Source organism: Glycine soja, chromosome 4 (genome assembly GCF_004193775.1).
Source record: "Glycine soja cultivar W05 chromosome 4, ASM419377v2, whole genome shotgun sequence".
Taxonomy (NCBI): domain Eukaryota; kingdom Viridiplantae; phylum Streptophyta; class Magnoliopsida; order Fabales; family Fabaceae; genus Glycine; species Glycine soja.
The window spans coordinates 49,360,470-49,387,615 of NC_041005.1; the positions used below are offsets into that span (position 1 = coordinate 49,360,470).

The 27,146-nt window shown below is 33.8% G+C and overlaps 4 protein-coding genes across 7 annotated transcripts; 1 reads left to right on the forward strand and 3 right to left on the reverse strand.

Moving 5' to 3' along the window:
- Positions 1 to 1,009: 1,009 nt before the first annotated feature.
- On the reverse strand, positions 1,010 to 6,017 carry LOC114410229 (two-component response regulator-like APRR9). 3 transcript variants are annotated; one of them, XM_028374073.1, is made up of 9 exons: positions 5,530 to 5,836; positions 4,378 to 4,539; positions 4,147 to 4,277; positions 3,873 to 4,028; positions 3,114 to 3,285; positions 2,829 to 2,921; positions 2,585 to 2,720; positions 1,488 to 2,250; positions 1,010 to 1,400 (listed from the first exon to the last, which is right to left on the reverse strand). In XM_028374073.1, exons 1-9 carry the CDS (start codon positions 5,750 to 5,752, stop codon positions 1,269 to 1,271), a joined length of 1,968 nt encoding a protein of 655 aa, XP_028229874.1. In that variant the 5' UTR covers positions 5,753 to 5,836; the 3' UTR covers positions 1,010 to 1,268. The 3 variants fall into 3 exon arrangements, with proteins under 3 accessions (XP_028229874.1, XP_028229873.1, XP_028229875.1); XM_028374072.1 differs by having other exon boundaries at positions 2,585 to 2,921; positions 5,530 to 6,017; XM_028374074.1 differs by having other exon boundaries at positions 2,585 to 2,921; positions 4,378 to 4,824; positions 5,530 to 5,664.
- A 3,977-nt stretch (positions 6,018 to 9,994) lies between these two features.
- LOC114410231 (ribosome-binding factor PSRP1, chloroplastic-like) lies at positions 9,995 to 12,092 on the forward strand. The gene is made up of 5 exons (XM_028374076.1): positions 9,995 to 10,349; positions 10,460 to 10,606; positions 10,722 to 10,970; positions 11,394 to 11,502; positions 11,611 to 12,092. The coding sequence occupies exons 1-5, from the start codon at positions 10,110 to 10,112 to the stop codon at positions 11,739 to 11,741; spliced, it is 876 nt and encodes a 291-aa protein (XP_028229877.1). The 5' UTR covers positions 9,995 to 10,109; the 3' UTR covers positions 11,742 to 12,092.
- Positions 12,093 to 13,810: 1,718 nt separating this feature from the next.
- Positions 13,811 to 16,040, reverse strand: LOC114410230 (transcription termination factor MTERF8, chloroplastic). Its single transcript, XM_028374075.1, has 2 exons — positions 15,702 to 16,040; positions 13,811 to 15,616 (listed from the first exon to the last, which is right to left on the reverse strand). The coding sequence occupies exons 1-2, from the start codon at positions 16,009 to 16,011 to the stop codon at positions 14,355 to 14,357; spliced, it is 1,572 nt and encodes a 523-aa protein (XP_028229876.1). The 5' UTR covers positions 16,012 to 16,040; the 3' UTR covers positions 13,811 to 14,354.
- A 2,133-nt stretch (positions 16,041 to 18,173) lies between these two features.
- LOC114410232 lies at positions 18,174 to 22,024 on the reverse strand. 2 transcript variants are annotated; one of them, XR_003666282.1, is made up of 3 exons: positions 21,251 to 22,024; positions 18,805 to 18,881; positions 18,174 to 18,573 (listed from the first exon to the last, which is right to left on the reverse strand). XR_003666282.1 is itself a non-coding variant. In XM_028374077.1 (3 exons), exons 1-2 carry the CDS (start codon positions 21,897 to 21,899, stop codon positions 18,824 to 18,826), a joined length of 699 nt encoding a protein of 232 aa, XP_028229878.1. In that variant the 5' UTR covers positions 21,900 to 22,020; the 3' UTR covers positions 18,174 to 18,573; positions 18,805 to 18,823. The 2 variants fall into 2 exon arrangements, 1 of the variants encoding a protein (XP_028229878.1); XM_028374077.1 differs by having other exon boundaries at positions 21,259 to 22,020.
- Between the last annotated feature and the right edge of the window lie 5,122 nt (positions 22,025 to 27,146).

Consider the following 27,146-nt stretch of genomic DNA (forward strand, 5'->3'; position numbering starts at 1 on the left):
TTTTAAGCTCTGCCTTTTGTTTTACTTCTTTGTATCCATAGAAAGAGTGTGTTTGGATAAATCTTGAAAAAAATATTTTCAAATAATATATGATTAAAATTTTCATGACATTTTTTTAAAGAAAATCACAAACCTACCTTTTCTAACTTGGGGAAAAAAGAGTATTATTAAGCTTTTTTTATTTTAAAAAAATAAAATCCAATTTTTTTAAATTCTTGAAACATATTTTTTGTTTAAATATTATTTTTTCTTGAAAAGGTCTATTTTTAAAATAATATATGGTTAAATTACACTCCATCAATTTTTAGAAGTTACAATTTCTTTTTCTGATAAATATATTTTATACTTAAATCCATTTTAATCTAAACGAATTGTGCAGTGATACTTTTCTTTCTCAATGATTCTCAATACAGCCAATTTCAAGCCTTTATTATCAATTTGGTGACTTCGAAAAGTAAAATAAAAAAATTTAAACAAAGTTTCAAAACTAGTAATAAGAAAGCTTAGAATTTCATTTTAGGTCTAATAAAAAATTAAAAATTATTAATAGTGGTCCAAATTAACTCTCAATAACATTAAAAAGTGTTTTTATAATATGGATAAATAATCATTTTGAATTACATTAAAAAGTTGGCCACAAACTTCGAAATAACATAGCAAAGCCATAAAAAGGTAGATGGCGTCCTGATATCATGCAGCTTCCAATGGAAATCAATCTTACTCCTTTTTTCATTTTTTCAATTCTCCTTTTGTGGGGAAGGAATATGGGTAGTGGTGGTGGGACGGGAATCACTTTCGAAACTCTTTCAAATGCCTTCTTTAAGAAAAGTTTGATGGCTAAACCTGCAACCACCTTAGGTAAATCGATTTTTTTTTTAAATAAAGGTGCAAATTTTGAATAAAATATAAAAGTTAACTGGTAGTGGCAGTTATTATAAAAAATCATAATGCTATGGTACTATGTAAAAACTCTTACAAGATAAATCAGTCGGTCCTTGTAACTTGTAAGTTGTAAGTAAACAACTCTTTATAAATAAATAAATAAATAAATAAATAATGATGCACGAAGATCCCTATAAGACTGTAAAATTACAATGATATAATACATCAGGTATATTATATATCACGATCTACAGTAAGGGCAAATAAGAAAAACGGTTTTAGAAAGCATATACAGATTAAGTGCTTCTGGTATTTAAGGATTCAGGAAAACAAAATTTTGAAGCAACTATATACTCTAAGGAATTCATGCTCTCCTCTCCAGTGAGTCAGAAATCTGAATGATCATATTCTTTGCCATCTTTTTCTGCAACAAGAGGATCAGGATGCACTTGACGAACAAATTGTCCTTTAACTCTGGGACGCTGCTCTGCTAGTTTTTTTCTGCTCTCGTATCGAACCTGTTAAGAAGTATAAGAAAAAAGTTAGCATCTTTTGAAACAATGATAGTCATTGTATAATATAAAGTTATACTGATAGTGGCGAACCTTCTTCTCATAGCATCTCTCTTTCCTTTTCAAGCGAAATTTGTTTAGAGCTGCTTCTCTTTGGATAGATCGATGAGAGTTTGCATTATTTGTGAGGTCTTCATGCTTTCCCTCTGAAGCTGCCCAGACAGTGTTAACTTGATCAACATTGCTGCTACTTCCACAGTTGCTTCCATAACCAATGCTGTTAAGATGGCTTGCATTTCCATTGCAGAAACTACTTGACACACTTTGATCAGTTGTAGGAGAGATATGTCCTCGATCTTCTGCATGTTCTGATTTGTGCTCCTGTGTGTACACAATGTGGTTTTGGGTGGTGTTTCCATTTGGACCACGAGATTCATAAAGCTGCTCTGAACTACTCTCTTTCATATTTGACTGATAAAATGCATTTACTTGAAAGTTTGGTTCAAGGAGCACAACTGAATTTGGACTTGGCATTGCTGGTGGACCTGACTGTGTATGAAACACTGAAGGAAGTACAGAACCATAGGCTGTGCATAGATCATTGAACCTTACACCCTTTACTGGAATTGGGAGAGAATGTCCTTGCGGGGGGTGTGAGGTTGCAAGTTCAGATTCTTTTGATTGGACTGTAGTTGGAGACACAATACATCTTTGCATAGGTGTTGAACTATCTGAGTTGCTGCCAGTAGCGATGTGTGAGATGTTTTTCTCACAATTTGTTATCTGTTCTCTTTGTTGATCAGAGAAGTTAATTAACACTGCAGGCATTGATATTTGCAATTGCCTGGTAGTATACCTGCATGAAAATCCATTTCAATGATAAGCATATAGAAATATAGAAATTCAGCAAGGCAGTTACTGCTTCTTCCCCATCCTAAAAAGGAAACAAATCAAACTATGTAAAATTTAGCAATCAAAAATGAAAATGTTTACATAGTTCTGAGAATATTTCCACACTAGTTAGTTTGTTTAAGGCATTGCATCCCTTGAATTCCTTTGTAGTAAATTAATTAAATAAGGAAGATGTGCAGACAAATACAAGCAACCAACTGATTTCTACCAGATAATGGGAACTAGAAGCAACTTCAAAAAAATTTAAAATAAGAATAACAAGGGTTTTTAGCAGTTACCGCTTGAAAGCTGAAGCATTAGAATGCATCAGGGTGTGCCTTTCTTCAGTGAGTTTATTCTCAAAGCTTCCGGGACAAGATCTTCTCAAAGAAAGATCCAATTGAGGAGAATGGTCAAAGTTGCCTGTGCAATTAACTGTGGAATTTTTCAGGGAACAGTTTGGATGAGTATGAAATGCTCCAATCAAGTCCATAGCTTCCTTGGAAGAGTTAATTTGAACATAGGGATTGTCATGAGCCTCACCACTGATGCTAGCATTCCCAAAATGCTCTGTATCAGTATCCTTGTCATTAGTCGTGCTTGCCTCACCATTTTTGCGGATACTCACATTTAATCCTAAAAATAAAAAGTTTGGTTAAATTTTAGATATTCCTCCTTATCAAGTAACTGTATAAAAAAAGACAAGTTTGGTTAAATTTTAGATATTCTTCCTTATCAAAGTAACTGTATAAAAAAAGACAAGTTTGGTTAAATTTTAGATATTCTTCCCTATCAAGTAACTGTATAAGTAAAAAAGCAGAAACTTACCTCCAGCATGACAGTCATGCATCATTAATGTCTGGCCTAAGCGAAAGCTTGTTTCAACCTGTTGTGTCTCTGTTCCACTTGGATATGCTTCCCCACATTTCAGCAGAGAAAATTCCTGCATGTTACCGACAGGGTCACTCTCAGCTTCACAGTCAGGCTTGGTACAAGAGCTCTGCAACAGAAAGCAATCATTTAGTCTCTACATGAAAACTTCATATAGACAACCCAAACTGAAAGCAAATTTCTTTTAACTATAAGAGGTTTATAAAGATACATAGATATCTATTGGCAAACGTTATGCATTTGATGTATATTGACTAAATGTAGATTTTTGGAGGACTGCTGCCATTCCAAAAGGTGACAAGGTTTGGTACTTTGGTAATATTCCAAACTCCAAAGCAGTTAAAAAGAAAAATTACATAGGAAATAACTGGTGGACAATTTCAGACATTGATATGATAGAATTTCCGAGCTTAACAGAGATTAGCATGCAAAAGAGTCAACATTGGAGACTATTATGAATGTAGTGTCATATTATCCAAGCATCTTAGAAGAAACATTCTCATTTACAATGAATTAACCAACAAAAGGAAATAGGATGATAATTAGATGATTCCATGGAAGCTCTACAGCCCCTGCTAGTCAGGTGATATACCCAATGTACTTGATTGTGTTGTTCTTTGTCCTTTGCCACAAATGTGTTCAAATAACTGCAATAGTATAAAAATAAATAATAACTTATAGGTCTGGAACACTAACCTGTGCATCACTTCCCTTCTCAATTAGTTCTATATTTCTCTGAATGCAAGCAGCATCACCACTTGAACGATTACTAGCAGCATTATTTTCTGCAGTGGCTTCAACCTTCTGTTGTGCAACACTCTCATCTTGGAGGCCATTAATACCAGTGGTTGACTGACAGAAAATAAATAATAAATTAAAATTCAATCAGTTGTCAACAATATATTAATAACTGAGTATTTAAGTAGAAAAAAGAAAAAATAACTGAAAAATGAATGGATGGAAGTCCTACTGATTGTCTTCTCCAAACATGTTGCCACAAGTTCCTCAGTTCATTTTTTCTAATAGGCTTAACAAGATAATCAGCAGCACCTCTCAACATGCATTTGTATACTGTGCTAATTGAATCTTGGGAAGACATCACTGAAAAGCATTAAAAAGAATGCAGATCAGTTACTTGTGGTATTATTAACAAAGCTGGAAAATTTCATAGCAGCTAAAACATTTATCTTTGGTATCATACTTATAACAGGGATGTTTTTGCAAATCTCGTGCTCCATAATTAATGTGAGAAGTGCATAGCCAGATATGGATGGCAAATCCACTTCTGTCAGAATTAGATCAACATTGTGCGGTCTTCCCTTGAGTAATTCCCATGCCTTCAAGCCATCAGGAACAGCAACCACTGCTCAAAGCAGATGAGCAAAGTTATTTTGAAGTTCTAATATTGTGTAAATTAGTTTCAAGTACTTCATTTTCTCACATTAAAAGTTTCATACAAGAACAAAGGTCAATAATAGAAATTCTTTATGGCAAATAGACAACTGAAAATAATCATATCATGTAAGAAAATAATTGTATCACTATCATGTAAGCCTGTAGTTTCCAGACTGCCAAGACTCTTAAAGCAAGTGGAAAGGAGCCATTAGATCCTTAGACTTTCATTGAACCCAGATCCCCATCACATAACCTGTAAGAAAATAGATAATTTCTTTAAAAAAGAAAATTTACTAAAACTATATAAAATAAACAAAAGGGCCATGTTTTGTGCACACAATTTTTCACTTCTTTCCCTAATTTTTTTTCTTTTCAATATTAAATCCTTATAAGCTTTTAGACTACTGGCACCCTTTATAATATCAAAGATCATATATGTCAGTCCTTTCTCAAATTGGGACTCAGAAATCTTGGATTTACTGATAGCTTCTTCAGTTCCTGCTTTTACCCCCCCTTTTTCATTGAGTCTGGTGAATACCCTTAATGATACAGACCCCAGAAAAGAAGTTAATGCTTACAATCAATCAAATTCACAGTTTCATCCTTCAAAATCAGAAGAGTGACAGAGGAAAAAGCAGAACAATCGGACCTAACCTACACATGCTTTATATTAAAGTAAACAACTTAGTAGCAAACCACAAAATAGGAAATTGGGCAGAGAGACTAACATAGTGCAAACAAACAAGTACAAGTTTAAAATAAAAAATGAAAATTATATAACCTTGACCATAAAAGAAGCAAGCAAGTTCCCATATCCAGGTCGAGTGGAAAGAATACCAAAAAAAAAAAAGTAAAACAAACACAAGCCAGAATTCACAAAATAGAAGGAACAAAGAACTAAAACAAAACCATCCTAATGAAATTAAAGGAAAGAAGCAATAAAAGAAGGTGGTATTACCTTTGTAGCTGCATTTTCTGAGAAGCGCGGCAATAATTTGTCTTGTGGAATCATCTGCTTCAACCAACAGCACCCTCAAAACCATCTTGGGCAAGAACTTCTCCCACCTCATCAACCCCTTAAATTCACCAGCCTTGCTCCCACTTCCACCACTATCTTCCTTCTCCACCCCCTCCACTCTAACTGACTTCTTCTCTCCACTCATGATGACCACCTCTCCCATGGAATCGCACTAGAGCATCAGAATTCAGAATCTTCTGCGGAACCAAAACCTCTCTAAGCAAGCACACAATATCTCGCATCGAAGTTTGGAGGGTAAAAAATAAAAAAGCAAGAAAGAAAAAGGCGATATATGGAAGCAAGGGTGGACAGAGAGACACCGTTAAGTTTAACATCGGACTGATCGAACGGCGTGGGATGAGACACCAACGTTAAAAGCCCTCGGATCCAACGGCTACCGAAAATATCCTGGTTTCAGAAAATATCTAGACACTAGGACATGCTGGCGCACATGATCCACGTCAGCAATCAGATCTGATTTTCGACCAAAGATCCAAAGCCAAAAAGCCATTGGTTCTGGTGGTGGATATTTTTTCACCCGCTTTTATATATTTTTTCTTTGGTTCGTATTAGTTTGGCTTCCCATCCAAATCCAAAATCTAATAAAATATCCCAATTTCATGTGGGAGGGTGTGGGCCCCGCCGGCAGAAAGATATTAAGGTTTAAAGCCACTCCCATAGATATTTTTGAGGTTGCCCATGTATCACGTGGCTCTGTCCCAAGGGAGAGTCTGGTTTTGTGGCTTTGAAGTTGTCAAACGCGCCCACGCTGTTTGACTTTGTTTCAGCGCTGGGGTGGGATCACCTTCAAATCAACCCAGGGACACTTTTTTTCCTTACAATACAGCGCCTTCTTCTTATCCAATCATTAACTACTTTAATTACTCCTATTCTATATTCCCAACTCTAGAAGCCTACTATCATCATTATCTCTTGCTCCACTAGGATTCTTTTGTGTATTTATACACTCCTAAATTCATCCATATTTATATGGACTAAACTTAGTAGTTTAAACAATGAAATATTTCCATTTCTTTTTATTTATTCTTTTCCCCAGTAGTATATTATTCCTTTCCTAATAAGTTCTAAATGATAAGCCTTCTTTCATTTTGTAGTAAAATTTTGTTTTCCTTGAAAATGCTTCTTTACCTTTCTAAAAACTAATTTATCTGTGTTAATTTTTTATATATCATCGAGATAAGTATTTAAACACGTGAGCAATATTTATTTAGTATTGATTAGGAACTGCCTTTTTTGGTGGCAAACATGGGCTGAATTGATTAGTGAGTGCTTGTTATTAGTTAGTGTTGATTTTGCATACATGGAGCTTGAAAGCCTAAATAACTCAAATTAGAAATCTTACTATGCTAGAGAACAAAGTCATGTGTATTTGGCTATTTCATCTATGTGAGTGTCACTTTGTTAGTAACACGAATGTTTAAATTCACAACCACTCTCGTATAAATTATGTACAGTTTTATCACTAACCAATTGCGATTGGCTTAAAATTTTATTCGATGGAGAAACTGTTCGTGCTTCTGTATCTATAAAATATCTATGTACATTAATGGGCCTAGTTGTTGCATAACGAATACTGGAGGACAGAAGATATTTTCTTTTCTAGAGCAAAAAATGAAAATGATTCATAAAATTAATGCTAGCTAAATTCAATTTGAACAACAAAACATCAAATTCATACTGTAGGATTTACCTCCGGAAAAGAGACAAAGCAAGCTCAAGAGATTAAAAATTCCATATTAAGTGGCACTGTCACGAAGTACAGTTATAAATGAGTATTTCCTCTATATTATGGTGATAATGTAAATTACTTTTAGAGGTGTAGTGCGCTAGTGACTAGTGCCCGATTTAATACGACAAGGGAAGAAAAGAATGGTTAGTTCTTCTGATCCGTATTTAGGTAAACAGGTGGAAAGGCACGTGCATGTGAGCATGTGCAAATTAAGGGCGATGAACTTGGTCTCAACTTTTTTATTGCAAGCTACAATGAAAGCAACACAACACAATCCAATGACGCGACGCTTTCGGACCCAGCATACCAAATTCTTTTTTTTTTTTTTAAGGAGCTTTTCATAATGATATTTGACTAAGAGATTGCATGAGTTAGAACAAGGTGCCTGTGCTACGGCCCGTAGTGGCCCATTTAGCCCGTTACCCCTGTGGGCTAAGGCTTTTAAATATGGAGCCCAATTCGATATGGGCTTTTCATCTCAAACAGAATAACTCACTGGCTGAATGAAGAGTGCTGCTAGGTGCACCCAGCACTGACCACGAAAAGACAAAAATACCCCTTATGGATCAAGTTGATCCGTAAGTGAATTTTTAAGACTTACGGATCAACTTGATCCGTAAGTTTGTAAGGAGAGAAATTAGCAAGGACAATTTTATCATTTTTAAAGAATGCTGGGTGCACCAGCAATAATGCTGGGTGCACCTAGCAACACTCCTGGATGAATTCGGCGTGCAGGTTAAAATGATAGGAGAGTTTGGGACTTGAATCTTGCACCTCCCTATTTGTATCTTGTATCTCTCATTATTCATTAAAAATATGATAATATCCTTAATGAAATTTCCATTAGTAAAAAATGCTTTCGGAATGGTCTTTCCATAAGCAAAAGTTGCTTCTAGAATTGTTATTTTTGCAAGCAAAAATGCTTTCAAAATGACCTTTCCATAAACAAAAAATGTTTCCAGAATGATTATTCCATAAGAAAAAAATAACCTTCCAGAAAAGGTGTTCTAAAACAGCCTTTTTTTGGAAAGCAAAATGTTAACAATTATATTTTAGAAGGGGTGCTCTAGAAAGTTTTAGTGGGCTTACAGAAAGCCCACTCCAGAAGAAGCACTTGCACTCTGAAGTAGGCTTTCCATAACGAATTTTTGGCTTCCAAAAAGGCCTATCTGAAAGAAAAGATATTTCGAAACAACCTTTCCAAAAAGGAGTTACTCTTTGAATAGGTATTCTGGAAAACCTTTTTCTAAAACGATCATTCCAGAAAAGAAAAAAAAAAGGGAGGTACAAGATTTTTGCACTGAAATGTACCTGCGTGGAGACTCAGAGAAGGAGAGGGCTGGAACCTTTGGTGGTGGAAAGCCGGTGCACTGCAGGAAGAAGAGAAGAAGGAATGGAAGGGTCTACGTGAAAGAAGGGAAAGAAAAAGAAAAACATATAAAAGGTAAAGGTAGGTTGGGTTTTTTTTTTTTTAAATGAAAGGTGCAAGATACAATTAAGGAGGTATAGAATATAAGTGTCAAGAGTTGGGTACATCAATCAACTCACCCATTTGAGTTCATACCCATGAAACCCATCTAACCCTTCTATTGAGCCCATAATTCAAATGAGTTTCATTTTTCTAGGCCTGCAAACACAATTTAGATCATGGGCTAATTAGGTTGGCAAACCTAAAAAAGAGAAAAATAATTCAAAATATAAAAAAATAGAGAACTAATGTTAAAAAAAAATCATCATAATTCAAATATTTAATTGTCTAGGATTAAAGGGAACCTAGCTTCAAATCTTCATCGTTTAAAGTTTATTGAACAAAATCATGAAAGAGATTCTTTAAATAAGATATGAGATCTACAAAAATTATAATTTTTATTAAATTTTAACCAAGAAAACATATTAAAAAAATGTATTAGATGATAATATATTTCTTTTTTTTTTCTAACCATTCCACTGTGAAAATAAAATGTGAGATTCACATTTTTTTTATTTCTCCACTACCCAAATGTCATTTTTCCAAACAAGTCAATTTTCTATTAATTTTTCATCTATTTCCTCATCTTTCCAACTCCTTAATTACTCTTCCTTTCTTATTTATCAATCACGCTCTTAGTTATACAATCTATTATACTAGTAATATTTCCCTTAAAAAAACTTAAATAAAAATACTAATAACATATTCTCTGTTGTTGCTTATAATACACTTCTTATTTATTAAAATTTATTGGACATTACCAAAAACTGTGAGCCTCACAGCTCATTTAAACTCTATCATATCATGATTTTCTAGTTTTTCAATCAATAATAAAGTATATACTCAAGGAGTATATTTTCTAATGTATTGTTAGTCATCCTCAAAACTTAAATATCCCAAATTTCACGGATTGATACAGTGATTACGTAGACACCCAACTCTCACATGGGGACGTCCTATCTAATGGAAAATCCATCCTTTATTTGATCCCGTCGTGTGCAAAAATTCATCCTGTATTAGAAGCAGCAGAATTAATCTAATTGGCTGAAAATACCCATGACATTAAAAAAAAAAAAAAACTTACATATCCCAAATTTATAAAAGAAATTGTTCTGTTATAGATAAAATTGGCCACGTGTGACACTTGAATATTCATCGTCATCCGACAAGAAGAAAGAGACGCCCCATATCCATTGCTGTCACTCTCTCACAACACTACACTACCTCCAACACATCATCTCCTTCCTTCACCTTCTTCCCATACACCCAAAGGAAAAATCTTCCATCTCCACTTTCTTTTCAATGGCCACTCTCTTTAACTTCAACTCCACCCTTCGCCCCTCTTGTTATCATCCCTCCTCACCCTCCTCATCTTATCCCCACTTCTCCAAGACACTCTCCACAACTTTCTTGGGCCACACCGTAACCCTCAAATATGCTGCCACTTCCGCAAGCATCCCTCCCCGTTCACTCTCCGCTCACATGTCATGGGACGGTCCTCTCTCTTCCGTCAAATTGATCATTCAGGGTAAAAATCTCGAGGTATGCTTGGGTTTTGGTTTTACCCGCACATGCTACCCCCACTTTTTTTCCCTCTCTTAAAAGCAATAATTTTGAACCTGGCCTAATCTGTTATCTTTCGTGGTGTTTAGCTCACTGATGCAGTGAAGCAGCATGTGGAAGACAAAGTGGGGAAAGCGGTTCAGAAGCACAGTCACCTAGTGAGAGAGGTTGATGTGAGGCTTTCTATTCGAGGAGGAGGTGAATTTGGGCGAGGACCCAGAACTCGTAGATGTGAGGTGAGTCTATTTTCATTTTAAAGTTCCAATTTTGGTAATCTGGGGTGGGATTAATTGCAGCATTACACACATACATGCCTAGTGGGTTCAATTCTTTGATTTGGATTTGCATTAGGTGACTTTGTTCACGAAAAGGCATGGTGTGGTGCGGGCTGAGGAGGATGCTGAAAGCACCTATGGAAGTATAGATTTGGTGTCATCGATCATTCAGAGGAAGTTGAGGAAAATAAAGGAGAAGGTGTCAGATCATGGTCGCCACATGAAGGGGTTCAATAGGCTGAAGGTTAGGGAGCCCGTGGAGCAATTACCTGTCGAAGAGGATGAAATATTATCCCCACAGGAGGAGGAAGAATCAATTGACGAGGTTGGTAGTTGGTACTTAACAGTTGGTCTTGTTTGGTTTCATTTTATCTCTTCTTCATGTCATGCCAATTTCCTTTATTATGCTTGCTTTGATTTCTGATTGTGCACATCTTGAATTCGGTTCATACTTGTATACCTGTCAACATTTGTATTCATTGTTAACTGTGCTGAATGACTTAGCGTGATCCATGTAGCCGACCTACCTAGTGGGATAAGGTTTTTCTGTATAGAAGTGAAAGTTGTTCTACATGAACAAAATAGAAAATTTGATGGGTGTTTGCTGTGGGATAAGGTTTTACACGCATATTGAAAAACTCCTGTGCTATCTGTTGTTGGTAGATACATTATTGCTTATAATGAGACAGTGCTTTTCTTTCTCTTTCCTTACACTGCTCCTACCCAAATTGTGAGCTGTTTTAACCAGGTTGTTCGCACAAAGTACTTTGACATGCCACCATTGACTGTGGCTGAAGCAATTGAGCAGCTTGAAAATGTTGATCATGACTTCTATGGTTTTCGAAATGAAGAAACTGGTGAGCAATTAGTGTATATATCTTTTGTTTGGTTTTGTCCCCCTGCCAAACTATGAGTAATTTATCTTTTGATATCCTGGGAATTGAAATGTTTTTCCTCTGCTTCAGGGGAAATTAATATTGTGTACAAAAGAAAAGAAGGAGGATATGGACTCATTGTACCAAAGGGAGATGGCGAAGCAGAGAAATTGGAGCCTGTAGTGCTTGAACCAGCTATAGAATCCTCCCTGAAAGAATGATAGGCTCCCACAATAAACTCTTTTTGTAAGAACATAAGAGCTTGTACATGATTAGCGGATACTAATGGCGGTTTCTTGGAGCCAGAAGTGCATACACAATTTCAATGGCGTCTCTGACATTTTAAAGTGCAAACCAAGTTTTAAAGTATGATGTACGCTTGGATGACTAGTCACTATAAATGAAAGAGATGCACCATTTCCCATGCACAGCATTTGCATATAATGTCCAGAATACGCCTTTTCTCTAACAATTCCACACACTATTTTTCATCACAGGTTTTGTTCTGCTTTCTTGTCTATTGCTTATCCAGATTACACCATGAAAAGTAAATCATTTTTCTCTTCTGACCCTTATTTAATTGTTTGTCTAGCAATTTTTTTGCGTGTTGTGTAGAGTTGATTAGGTAAATGTTGGCCACCAAGAGAAAGGCAAGTGATTTTGCCTACTAGAGGGGATGCAGTATGGTATCTGCATTCCAATTTCTTGGCTTGGTTGGATCCATTGGAATCGTGTCAATTGGTGAGATACCATAAAGTAGTGCTAGATCATAGGAAATTGGTGAATATATAAATTATATATTTGGCTAATAAACTTTGATGAAAGCCTGAAAGTTGCAAAAATGCCATGATACGAAGATTACGTGACCCCAGTATTACTAATTTCATTGAAGCATCCAACGCTCAGTTGCAGTGAATGGCATGAATAAATGAGCGTCATTCGTGAATAATATGAATATATGATGAACGTTTACTGAGGAATGTAGCTGTTCCTGTACCTAAACCACCTTGATAAATCCTCTGTAAGCTGTTGTAAACCAACATTACCGTCTGTTATTATCGTTCATATAGTTCATTGAGAATGCAAGTCAAGATCAAATACTGAACTCCTTCCACCGATACAACCATGAGTCCCTGCTCAATAATATTTGCAGGTAATATCGGTTCAGTAACAATAACTCCTGCGTAGCCATAAAAACCCAACTCAACCCCTTTTCAGTACAATGTCACCTTGACCATGCTTGCACAAGAGACCAACGGTGAGGGAAAAGAGAAGTAACCAACCAAGCTCACGTTCGAAAACTTAGCAACAAACCACTTGCACTTGATCACCTGAGGTTCCGTCAGTTCTCGGTACACCAACAAGAACCATGTACACTTAATAAATGCATCTTTGAAAGGTCATTCTTGTGAACCTGGTCCTAGTTGCCAAAGGAAGGATCCAAGTTTGTTGAGATGTTTTTTACCATATACCTTTTTTTTTCTTTTGGGGTGCATGATCCAGGTCAGTGGCCAAACCATTGATCCTGTAATCAAGTGCAGGAAAAGCCAGTGATCCTTATGTAAGGACTATCTATTCTGTCAAGTGTTTCATCTTTTTGTCTAGAAAAGTAGGATGATTATACTACATTATTTACAGAAAGATGAAATTATCGTAGTCAGAAATGTTAATACAGAGAATACATATTATGGATTTCCTTGTAGAAGTGATTTCAAATATTTCACTCCTTTCTTCCCCAGTGAGGCAGAACCCAAGATATACTAGAACTTTTCGGTTAGTAAGAGCAAGTATGCCGCCCTTTCCCTAACTTTTTGCAGAAATGAAACGATTGCATACAGGTTTGCACTGACAGAGTAGTTTGAGTTGGCTTTTTCTCTCTCTAATATATCTTAGATAAGAAACTGCTGCTTATAATAAATAAAAAAAGGTCTAAGATTTTATAAAAAGAAGATGAATGAGATATAAAAATGTCGAACGATTTGTTACGTAATTGATAAATTCGTTAGAGTCGCACTGTCAAGAGAGAAGAAATGCGTAAGTTATTAAAAGTAAAGAGAACTGATGTAGTATAGTAAGAGTGTAATGTTAAGCAACTTTATCGAACATCATCGTTAAATATACTCGAAATATTAGGAGTAAAAAAACAAGCTAGCCACAAAATTATATACACACAATAATAAAAATTGAGAAATTGTATTATAATTTTTTTTTACAGAAAATGTTGTACAACAAAAAGATATTACAGATTGATAAAATGATCAATGTTATAGAAAGAAATAGAGAGAAAAAATTAATGTAATAGAAAATTGTTGTATAAATAATATAACTGGCACAAAATCTGATGACAATGACATTCTCTTAGAAATATGTAATCCAAGGCGTCTTACATAAACAAATATCACACTACAAAGCACAAACTCTGATTTAATGGTTACTTCTGCAGGAAACAGCATTGCTTCATCCCGATATGGCAAAACTAATTTCTTTTATGCTTCAAGAAAATCAATTAACGGTTTGTATATCCACAGCAGTTGCCAGTGAAAAATAAGTTTGCTATAGAAAAATGTTACTTCCAGAACACTATTGCCTTAATGGCCACAAACACAATTACCTGTTTTCATATTTGATTGTAGCGGTCTCACTTCAACATTTTCCCCCTTTTTCAACGCCAGAATAATAGGAAGAGCTGAGGAACTACTAGTATGACTCTTTCCCCTAATGTTTCTTGGGAAAGCCTTTGAGACACAAGGAATGAAACAACAAGGGGCATCGAAACTGAGGCTAAAAACAGGAAAAAAAATTGACATATTCACCTTTATCTAACTCAAGATCGGCTACGGCATGACCTTTTTTCGTTTGCCAGCAAATGTCTCCTCAGAAACAGTTAAAAGCTTATTGATAGACATTCCCCTGCCTCTAACAAGCTTCTTGACTTCAAACCTATGCTTAATCCTATCATCAAGCTTGTACCCAAGAAATGCAGGAAAAAGCAGCAACTCCTCAATGTCCCGCCCCATCTCCTCTATCAAGTACTCCATCTTCTTCTCCAAAGAGGTGTGATTATACTGCAGTATCTGTGGCTGCTTCTTGCTCATAGCAACAATGTCTTCACACGAAAACCCATAATTCAAGAACAAACTAATGACCTTCTGCATGTTCCCACAGTTTGTCCTAGTAGCAGACCTAATCGCCATTGCCAAGTCCTTTGACCTATACCTATAGCCAATCTTCACCAGCAACACCAGCTTATAAGCGATGTTCTCATTGAATGAAATGCTCAGAAACGTGGGCCCTTTAATCAAGAACTTGAAGATCTCATCAGAATCCAACCCACATTCCTTGAGAAACTGTATTCTAGGACGCAGTTTCCTCTCTCTGCTAGTAGTAACAATAGCCGGGTAAACTTGTATTATCCTAAATATCTGTTTGTAATCAAACTCGGCAAAAGAACTCAGAAACCCTACGTGTTCCTCCACATGTGCCACACTGTAATTCAAGAATATGGGAAACCTAAGCAGCACTTTCCCAACACTATCTTCATCTCCATCACTAAGCTCCATCAGAAATTTGACTCTAGGAACAATTTGAGTATCCAAATCATGGTTCAAAATTTGAGGACGTTTCAGAATCAAAGCAATGCCACCAAAAGGTTCTAAGAAAGATATGGTTCTGTCGATTTCTTCAAGCGACCTACGACACAAGACCTTTGACAAATTCACTTTGTTTAGCACGTGCACAACCTGGTCAACGGGGATTCCTCGGTCAACTAGGAATTGAACCTTCTGAGGAAAACTCTCCAAGAATTCTTGCTCCGTAGAAGATAAGAGGCGATTGAGTTGCTGTTTCTCGAGTTTTCCTTGCAAATTGTCTCTCAGAAAGGTTAACAAAGGGTCAATTTCGTTGGCTGTTAATATGGTTGGGCGCTTTGTGACTAATTTGCAGAGAGTGAGAGGGTCGAAGCCAAGAGAGCGCAGAGAGAGAAAGCGAACGTGCAATGAGTCAATTGGCACAGAGGCTAGGTCATGGTTGTTGCACAAGAGGACTTGGGTCTCTTCAAAGCCGATTCCAATATCTTGAAACAGAGCAATGATTGATGCTAAAATAAAAACGAAGGGTGAGTGAGTGAGTCTTGTAGGTGTTTGAGAAATTGACTCTGAGAAGTGAGTTAGTCAGTTACCTACCGAATTGGGCGTCGGAAGTGGCGAGGGAGTTACTGCAGCGGCGGCGGTGAATGGAGGCCTTGTGTGATGGTTGTGGTATGATGTATTGTTTGATGAGGGAGCATAGGGGTTGAGGATGGAAGGTTGAAGGTGAAAAATGGAGGGAGGGTGAAGGATTTAATAGTGGGTGTGGATGAAAGGTGGTAGAAGAACACAAACATGAACGGTTTGCGGACAAAGCAAGTGCCAACACCATGTTTGCTGCTGCTGAAAATATGCCAACCGGAATGAATGAGACAAGGATAAACTCATTTGCTAGTCCCCAACGCATCACCAACCAAAATTTGAATTATCCCTGGGAGACTGAAAAATGATAATAATTAAAAATTAGCATTTTAACAATTGCATCATAGAATAATTTTTTGTTTTTATGTAATAAATATTTATAATATATAAATTATTTAACAATTAAATTTCCTATAAATAAATATTGTTTATATGTAAAGTATATTTATATTTGTAATAAATAATTTAAATTATGATATAAAATTATTTTTAATTATTGAATTTTTTTAAAAGGAACAGTTAAATTTCAATTTAGAGAAGAAGATAAAAGATGATATATCGAAAGAAATGAACAATTAAGGTGATCAAATACACAAATAAAAAAATATAGCAATAAGATTAATATTTTAGATTTTTTTTTATTTAATTAATGTGTCACCACCCAATAAACATATGGTTGGATTGATTGGACTACCCAAAACCTAATATCACTTAACTGGTTTGAATTTTTAAACATTCTAAAATTGACTGAAGTTAATCCAATTATACACCTATGTGTTTGTACTCTTACTCCTTTCAAAACTTTACATATAATACTTTTGTTGTATTTTACCAAATGTGTTTCGTAATGTAGGTGCTTCATTACTTGTCCACAGTGATGCAATCACAAGTTCAAGCCTAAGATTTAACACATTGCATTTTTAAAATGTTGGATTTTTGGAAAAAAGAGGGACCAAATGATGAAAATTTTAAGCAATTGTAGAAAGTCTAAATCATGCATAGATATAAATTATAACTCTCAAACATTAGTTAGGGACCTCTCAACGCTCCTAACAATGATCAACTCAATCCATCACAATGTCACTCTTAATACAAAACTCTTCTCATATTTCATAACCGATATATAACAACAAAATTCGTAAACGCTACGTCAATTAATAGTATCAAATAACATTTTAATTATTGATTAATACTAATTTATTTATTGCAAATAAAAAAACTAACACTGTACTTTTGTGTCATTGCTACAGCCTACAAGGTTTAATCCTTGCTCTATTTTTATCTTTCTTAACACAAGATAATCAACCCAAAGGAAATCCATAAAATAATATGAATCCAAGTAAATGAAAAGAACTATATGAAAGGTTACTATGCAAGCTTCTAATAATCTTTCATTTATTTTTGTACTATTTAGAACTTAACAATTTAAAAAGAAGAAAAATAAACACATCCCCCCATCCCCACCCCCACCACATCAAAACTCCTTCATAAATACCCAAAAAAATACTTACAACCAAAGGTTTATTTTGTTCATCATCATAATCAATTTTAGACACAAGGAAAAACATATCTCAATGTAATTTTTTTTAATAAAGATAATTTTAACACATTTTTGTAATATTTTATTTTGTATACGGACCATTGTCAACTATATCGGCATTGGTCTAGCTACTACCCAGTCTCCGAATTGTGGGAGTAACCTATCTTCGGCTACGCACCCCGGCCTTGAACTAGTTAAGTTACTACCCAGTCTCAAGTGCGTTTTATTCCATCCATATCAACTTATGGTTGTTCTATTAGTTTCTACATACTTATCGTTATTTTACTAGTTTCTTACTTGGGTGCCAGAATCTCTTTAAACAATCACCACTTCTATATTACCCCGCCACAATAACGACTACCCTCGCTCCATCATCATCTAACCTTGGGAACACCAACCAATTTTATGAAAATAAATTCTATCAAAGTCTAAAACAAAAGAAAATGTAACTTTATAGTTTGTTTGTTTTTTTGCAACTTAATCTTCATAGTTTCAAAACTTTCCAAATAGATCTCAAATGTTAAAAAGACTATTAAAATTTCTAGGAATACTTCAAATGTTAGGATTCTTTGAAACTCCAAGTAGCTAGTTACAAACTTCTATAATATAAAATATCAAACAAAAATAATCTAAAACAACATAGGAACCTAAAGATTAATTAACCTATGTTCTACTATAGCTGCTAACATTATAGCATAAACGTAAACATTTTAACAAATGTAACCCCTTGAATTTTAGAACCGACATAAATAATGGTAAGCTCAATTACAATTTTTATTGACTTTTTCTTTCACAAGGCCATCCTCTTATTATTAGTCATTCACTTTTAAAAAGAATTATTACCAAATATGAGTCTCTATCTAACATGAAGCAAAATATCCTAATAATTAACAAAGGAAAGAAAAGCAACTCACGGCTGCAAATATATTGAAGAAAAAAATGTTTCAATTTAGGAAAAATGGAACCGAAATTTACAAAGGCAAATGTTTTGACGCTACAATGCGCATGTTTAGAACTCCAAAACCAATCTCTTTCCAAGAGGACGTAGTTTTTAATTGATAAATGCCAATGGAAGACCAGTAGTGCCACCATCAAATTGCACAAAGGCGAAACCTGCATTAACTTGTAGCTAACTTAAAATTTCAAGTTAAATGACCTGTAAAGACTTGAATTATTTTCTGACTCTTGGTTTGTTAAAACTTTCTTTTTTTTCCTGTGCTCTTTTACAAAGAGGTGTCTGTTATTAAAATGGCAGATGTATTTTCCTTTCTGGATTTTTTGGAAAACCTGAAAAAAAAAGAGAGAGACCCGCAAGGTGTTATGGCATATTTCTAGTCAATGTAGTATTTGAAGAGACGTGAAAGGAAAAAGATCAACCTATCCAAACTACCTTATAGTCTAGTTACATTGATCTCCTTCCTTTCCATGTTTTTCACATACTTCCTACCAAAATGGCTTGATTAAAGCATCAAAAGAAAAAATCAGTGACCATAAGCAGTTTGCAGTAAGTATACTTGCCTCCTTTTGGTATAAGGCTTTAGATCACCTTTTGTGTCTTTACAGGCTTCTCTCCTCTCATGTTGATTACATTGTCCCTGAACATGACACCACAAGAAATATAAAAATTCTTAGGACTGCAAAATTATATGTACTTGAAACAAGCCACATCCACAAAATGTGGATATAATCTCCATGCAATGGCCCTAAAAAAAGAACAGTTTTTTATACTGATTGACTTATTGCCACTTATTTCAAAGGAGAAAAGCATTGCGTACAATCACTTGCTTCACAACCTGATGAAACATAACTTTTTTCGGCATAATACATACCAGCATATAAATTTTCTTCGTATTATATTTATGTTATCAGCCAGTGTTACTTATGTAGAAACCAAATTAAATAATACCAACGACAAACTTGTGTTAATTCCACGATGTCTATCATCAAGGTAGTTCCCAAACAGCACAAAATAGGTGTTGACAGAAAACTAGCTTGCTCTCAATTCTAGAACAAGACAACATAGAGATATCTTGGGAAATTTAGAGTGAGGCATAAATGGTAATATAAAACAAACTGGCTGGCCACCAATAACAGAATTTATATATATCTAATCATGCAAGGGTATGCAGATTGAAGTACAACAGACTTCATTTATTGAAACACATGGAAAATTTGAGCTGAATTGCAACGTCTGTGTTAAAACTTACTTAAAAAATATAAAGATAATATTATTGATTGGAATTTAATGGAGCCATTTCTTTTAATGACAGAAAGAACAATTCAGGATAAAATTATGAAGGATGATTAATTGTCTCACAATGGCTGTGTATGAATAACTTAAGCCATTTGGGGAAAGTTTAAGAAGGGCTAGTTAAATATATACAGGCTTATAGGGAAATAGTAGGACGCATGTGCAAGTAGTAATACTCAAATTAATTATGAACAGCTAAAAATAAAACAAAAATAGAAACTGAGCTTTTCAGAGAGCTTTATCCTTTATCTTAAAAAACACAGTAAGAAGCTTGTGCATAACAGAGTCTCCGATCAGAAAAACTAATCATCATATGATGCTATCCTCTCATTTTACTTCTGGATGTCAAGTGGAGTTGTCAACCAACAACAGTAGTGTATGTAGTTGAAGGAATCATCATCATACAAGTAATACTAACAGATCTACAAGCCAATCTCGATAAATAAAAAAAAATAGGAGGGCATGAGCATCACATTAACCTCCGGCAATGTAAGGCAACGATTTGCCCATTTATAGTTTAGATATATTTTTCTTTATAATTTCTTGCTCTATTAATTAAGCAACAGGACGGAAAATGGTATGAAATGCTGAAAAAGGTTCCCTAAAAGGACCACTTGGACTCAATAGGTAATAAAACTTTTATTCAATACTGTATGCTTCTATTCGCTGAAAGTTCTTGAAACATATACCACTGTGTTTATGAATTGTGAGCACATAATTACGTATATTTTTTTTTTACCAAAGTGAAAACAATTTGTCCATGTCAGCGCCACAAGCATATGTCACGAGAAAATTAAACTAAAATTTATGATATTCAAACTTGTGTAAACTAATCATATTAACATGGAAAATATTAGACTTCAATAACTTGATAGCATTAAAGTTAAACTCAACACACAAAGCACTCTTAATCAAAGATTATACAACACATATAAACATGGGGAAGGAATTAACTACGAATATGTAACGAGAAAAGTATTATAATTCTTTATTAGTTCTTAAAAACACCAATATTTCTATCATATATATATATATATAAACTGTAGTGTGGACATTTTGAAGGATTTATCTTTATCATACAGAAAGGAGAAAGCAAACAAAGCTTATCAAGTATTACGAACAAAAGCCAGAACAGGAAATTTAATGATTAAAGAAGCCAAAAATAAAAGTAGTACACAAGCTCCAGTAGAAAGAGATACGAAATAGTGAGATAGATCCCATGCAATCATTAAAAAAGAGAGGAAGAAAACTAATCACTTATCCACATTGCACTAGAAGTTGCAATTTTATTCTTCATCGAATCACTGTCAAATCCAAGCTAAACCTTCCGTGCGTGAGATGGCAAAACCATCATAAACAGTTAAAAGAACACTACTGACATTGCCACTCCAAACCCCCACCAACATAAATCTTAAACTGGAATAGAGCAATACGCCGAAACCAGCATAAAATATAAAGGCATCACCATTTTCCAAACATGCGATAACGATGCAAACAACACAACACATCCCATAAAAGCAACACGGAATACAAAAACATGAAAAACAAAAGCAAGTGACGAAGGTATTAGCTGTGATAAGAGTAACTAAGACAGTTCAATAATTAAACACAGACGCCATGGAATGACTGGAAAACTTTGATTTCGAAGTTCAAACTGAAACAAATGTATCGAATGATTGGAGCATTGTATATGCAGAAACAAAAGCTACGTACGGTCTTACTTGGAGTTCTCAATTGCATTGACATGAACGTCACGAGGCGCGAGAGTGGAGTTACTTTTCCTCTTGGCGAGAAACTTGTTCTTGGTTTTCTTCTCTCTGACTTTCCAAACGTTGTTCTTCCTGAACACGAACTTGTCCACCTTCCACCCGGGGCTACTCGTGTCGATCACCGTCACTTCGCTCTTCGTGAACCCCTTCAATTCGTTCCCCTCTTCCTCGTCCTCACCGCGGTCCGCGGCGGCCTCCTCTTCCACTTCCGGCACCGCCGGGTCGCCGCTGGGAGCGGCAGACAAGGCGGCGGGGACGGAGGGTTTGGAGTTTGTGCTGGTGGTGGTGGCGGAGGAAGCGAGGAAGATTTTAGGGTTTGTCTGTTTCCGGGGGCATTTTTTGTTGGTTTTGGAGAGGGTGGCGCCCATGCAGAAGAGCTCAGCGAGGATGGTGCTCATGGGCATGGGCTCGTCGCGGGCCTCGGAAGGAGGGTTCCGGGGCGGGTCATTGGGGCGGGTCTGAGGGGATTGCGGATGGGCCGTGAGGAGGAAGGAATCGAGGTTGGGTTCGTCGCCGGTGGGGATGCCCTTGTTGGACCGGAGGCGGTCGAGCCAGTTCAGACCGGATTTTCCGGTCTGGGCCGAGCAGAGCATGGGGAAGGTTCTAGAGAAAATGGACGGGCACTGCAAGGAGTAAGAGAGAAACAAAGGGGAAAGGAAGAATGCGCGTCGGTGACTGCCACGTGGACGACAAAGTGACACTGAGTTTTAAAATTCAAAACCTCAGCAGTGTGGATACGTTGTGAACCACGCCCCTCTAAAACCGCTGATGAGGATCGTTACTTTCAGTTTCTTTTTCCTTTTTTTTAGTTTTTTTACAAACTACAAAGCATCATAAATAAAAACTGTTAAACAAGTAGGCTATTTATTCAAGTGTTGATGTGATGATTGATTAATAAAATGGAGGAATTTGTAAAAGCATTTATTGGAAATTATGGAAAAATAGTGTCGGTAATTATTTCTTATGAAAATATTTACTAGATTTTAACTCTTAGTATTTATTATTAGTATTGCTGATTAATCCATAAAAATACTTGATGAATGATTAGTTCATATGATTAAGTAAAGTGTGTGGATTGTTACGAAATTTTCTAGTGCATGTGTTATAAATTTTAAATGATTAAAAATATTCAATTGACAAATTTTCTATTTAATGTCTTTACAGCTTTTAGTTATAGGATTTCAAACCCAACACTCAGCTTATGATACTGGTTGTACTTGATTACCTAAATTAAACCTTGTAGTTTTCTACAATCTCATTATTAGAAATTTAGACTAACACGAGCATGTTTCATAAGCTGAGCTCGGTTATGGCCTTTATTAGAACTTTGCTAGTCCAGTCTTGTTACCTTTGTATTAAATGTTTGTTTATAGATATCTTACTATATACTACTAAACTCTTAACAATAGCTAAATCTTTAATCGTCCATGTTACAACTTGCAATTGCAAATATTAAATTAAGTATTGGCATATTACTTGTCAAGAAACATAGAAGATTCCTAATTTTAGATAAATTATTGTCAAATTATTTCAGAAAAAATAAACTTTTCTACTAAGGTAATTATAGGATAGATTAATGCCGGATAAATTAAATTATCCGGTTATATTTCGCCAAAAAGTGCTGACTTAATACCTGTCGATAATAGTTATGCAAAAAAATTAGCTGCCAACAATCGAAAAAAACTTTTGTTAGAATTGCTGTCAAATTTTCCCTTCCTTCCAACTATTATTTCTCAGTTAGTTACATCTCTTATCCATATATATTAAAATGATCCTAAAACAAATTGCAAACAACGCATGCAGCAAGAGAAGGAAAATAGTGAGAATTGATATATAGCGATAAGATCATACAGTTTATCCAGTACGTCCACCAGATCTATTTTTTTATGATTAGTATATGCAGTGTCGATAATTATCAACGAGTTACATGTGTCAATATTAACTTATATTTTTTTTAGTGAGACAGTAATGACTTGTATAACTCGTTAACAAATGATAAAAAAAAATATAACTCGTTAGTAACACTAGTGCGCGTTCCGTCTTGATTTTATCAACCTCTTATACTACAAAAAGAAAGAATGAGTTGAGTCTGTATGCTCGATATATTTTAAGAAAGTAAAACTTTTTATATTGATTAAAAGTCGTGTAATTGAACTAACAGAATGCAATTAGTATATTCAGTATTAATTAATTTATTGTTCCAATTAACAAGTATATTTTGAGACTGTGAATTTTAGTTTGTACAACCGTTCTTCTTTTTAATCTCATCTGAATTGTGCGTTTAAATTGAATTTTATCATTTTCTGTTTATCTTTTTTTTTTTTTCTCTTCCCTCCTTACAACCAAACACCCCTAAGGGGATCGAGTCCCCCTTTGAAACTTTTCGTGTGTATATATATATATATATAAAATAAAATTAATTTTATATATTATTATTATAATAATAATGATTAATTTTAATTAGTATAAAATTATGTAAAATTAATTGTATTTATTATTTTATTGCAGATTAAAATAATAATTACTGTAAAATTATGTAAAACTAGTTATGTTTACTGTTATCATGATAATAATTAAAATTATCATCATTTAATATAAAAATTAGTTTTAATATTATGTGTGAAAATTGTAAATCTTTTTAAAAATTATTTTTTATTAAAATTTACACATTTGAACAATTTCCAATCCATTTTTTTATAAGGTTTATGGATTCGTTCCTAGTGAAAAGAATGTAGAAAATGCAAAGGCCACCTTCAGCGTCCAGTCCCTGTCAATTTGGCAAACCATTTTGTTTGTATCCCTGTTATGGTGGACATTGCTTTCGTCGTTTGTTACTTTTAATTAATTTGCAAAATTGTTTCTTCCTATCTTTTTTATAGGAAGAAAGCGAATTGCTCCAACAGTATTATACTTTTTTTTTAATTAATCATGATATTAATATCTACTAATTTTACTAATGATATCTACTAATGAATGATGATTAGTTGGCGATACATGTGTGTTTTTTCGAATTAATCTAGGAATAGGAAAGATGATTAGTTGGCCCAATGGCCCACAATTAAAAAAAATAGTCAATTTCGCTATAAATGTAAAAACTGTACTGACTATTAAGTGTACAAGAGGACTACCATATAACTTTATCTAAATGCAACTATATCAAGGATGAAATTCATGTTCTTAGGGATAATGAGGATAATAAGCAATAACGTCCTCAGCTACTAATGCAAAAAATTCGTTAGCTTCTCTCTTCAACAACAAATTGAGATCTTATGAAATCTGACACAAACATGCTATTTGTAAAGATTCCGCTGAATTTTAAAGATTTAGCAACAGTTTGTTACGATAACTCGATGTTACAGATTAAACACCACTAGCTATTGCATGGGACTCTTAATATGCTTTCAAATGATAATAATAGTAACCAATATATATTTGGCGATAATGGAAAACACAACCGCTGTTGCTAATATTCTCTATGTTTTTGCACTTTGCACTAGTGTCAGCTTCCACATCTATTAGTTGCTGCAGATAATATATGATCCCTTGATCAATCTCTATTCACTATAATGTGGAGCATTGTGAGTGGTGGATACATTTTTCTCCCTTCTCATTATGAAACCCAAGTCTTTATTTAGTGTCCTGTTGGTCTAAATGCGTGTTCCCATTCAGGGAAAAAAAAGGGTATTACTAGTACTTCAAAACCGTCTCTGATGACTTTTTCACTGGGAAGCCCAAGCTATACCCAGTTTATTATTGCATTAGCACGAGTTAAGTACGTTGACTAAATATGTAGTCAAATAATTAAGAACGATGCTAACATATTATTTGATTTATTATTGTAGAACATTAGTATTAGGTTTAAATTATATATTTGTGTGTTATTAAATAATTTGATTATTTATTTGTTTAATTAAATTAATTTACATAAAATTTACTTAATATTAAAAAAATTGTTAAAATTTCTCACATTCAAATCCCAAGCATCAATGCATTAATATCATTCTTAAGGATCAATTCACCTGGGTCAACATTCCACTTTGGTCTCGTTCAAACTTTAAATTCATGAAACTTTTAGTTATACTTTATCTTGCTCATATAGTTTTACCATGCCTCCTATTTAGAAAGCATAAATTAGACTTGACTCTCCAATTTCATACAACTACGTACAACAGATATCTGTATTGACCAGGGAACTAATTAAACATTAATTGGACGTTGTAGTAACGCGAATTCTCCTAAATACTACTTTTACAAATTCATAACATTCTATTTTCCTTTCCGTTTTATTTACCTTTCCTAGGCTTTCTTTATTTCTTTAATTCTATTTAGTTATTTTTATATAATTGCTTTGTTAATTATTGACGGTAGTGGTTAAAGAATTAATAAACAAAATCTTTTTTTTGTTAAAAATTACGGTATAAATATATTAGTAAAAGTATTATATTGTTAATTGATTTTTATTTCTAATTATTAATTATCAAAATTAGAGTAATGGTTAATGAAACTATCTTTAAAAGCCCTATCATTATTCATTTATTGAATGAGATAATTTTTTTTTTTTTTTACAAACAGTTAAGATATTTTAATCGATTTGAGTCTGTTCAATGTTGTTGTCTTGTTGATATGATCATGTTAGAAAGAGAAAGATATAGTTCCTATTTTGAATTAAAATTTGCAAATTTAATTTTAGGTTAAATTTAAATTTGAAAACTGAGTTTGTAAAGGCAATTTAAATTTTGTTTTTAAGAAAAAAAAATTAATGTGCAAGTGTATTCTTGAGAGGTAATTAAACATGTCAGAAAATTAAATTTGTTCTCCAAAAGTATGTTTAATACCTAAAAGTACTTTTTGAAAATCTAGCCAAACATGCCTATAGTTTTTAGCAAATTAAGGAGTTTCTTATGCATTATAAGAATGTTTTTATGTTTAAATAAAAAAATTAAATATATTAGTAGATAATTTCATTATCAGTAATTAAAGAAATAACACTTATAACACTAAGGAGAAATTATAAAAACAAAATATTTAAATCAACAGCTTTATTTTATTTTTTCTGGACCAAATTAAAGGGGAAACAGCCAAAAAAAAAACAGAACTATGAAACAACCAAAAAAGCTGAATCAACATGCAGCAGAGAGGAAATAAATTCAGGGGTCCTGAAAAACAGAAAATAAAGAAGAACCGGACAAGGTTCTCTTTGCCATTTGATCAGCCTGATATCCGAAAGTGCATGTGTTTGAACACACATTTATTTTTATTCATATGATTTTTTTAAAATTAAAATTTTAAAATTAAATTCAAGATGTGATAAGTTAGAAGTAAAATAATATGAAAATTCTTTATATACAAAACTTCATGCATCATAGAAAGTGATTATATGTCAAACAAATTTTTATGTGTTATAAAATTCTTTGCTTGAATATTTAACATAATTGTATATTCAAAATTTAAATTTAAAATCACTAACTAAACTAAAGTAACATATATTCTGAAGAAAATAAAATTTTATTATTATATAATTATTCAATATAAAGTTGAATAACCTTAATATAATAAAATTTATAAATGATTCTAATTAAAAGTTATAATTAAATACAATATTATAAGTAAAATTCAATAAAATATAGATTCCCAAGTAAATATTAATTTTCTAATATATGAAATCATAATCAACTAAATTACATGAAAAAATTTAATGGAATAATATTTTCTTATATATATATATATATATGCTAAAATTAGTTTTTTAAAAGATTTTAGTGATGATGCATTATCAGTATAAACATGTTTATACTTTAAATCGATCAATAAATTAAAATTATTATTGATATGATTTTTAA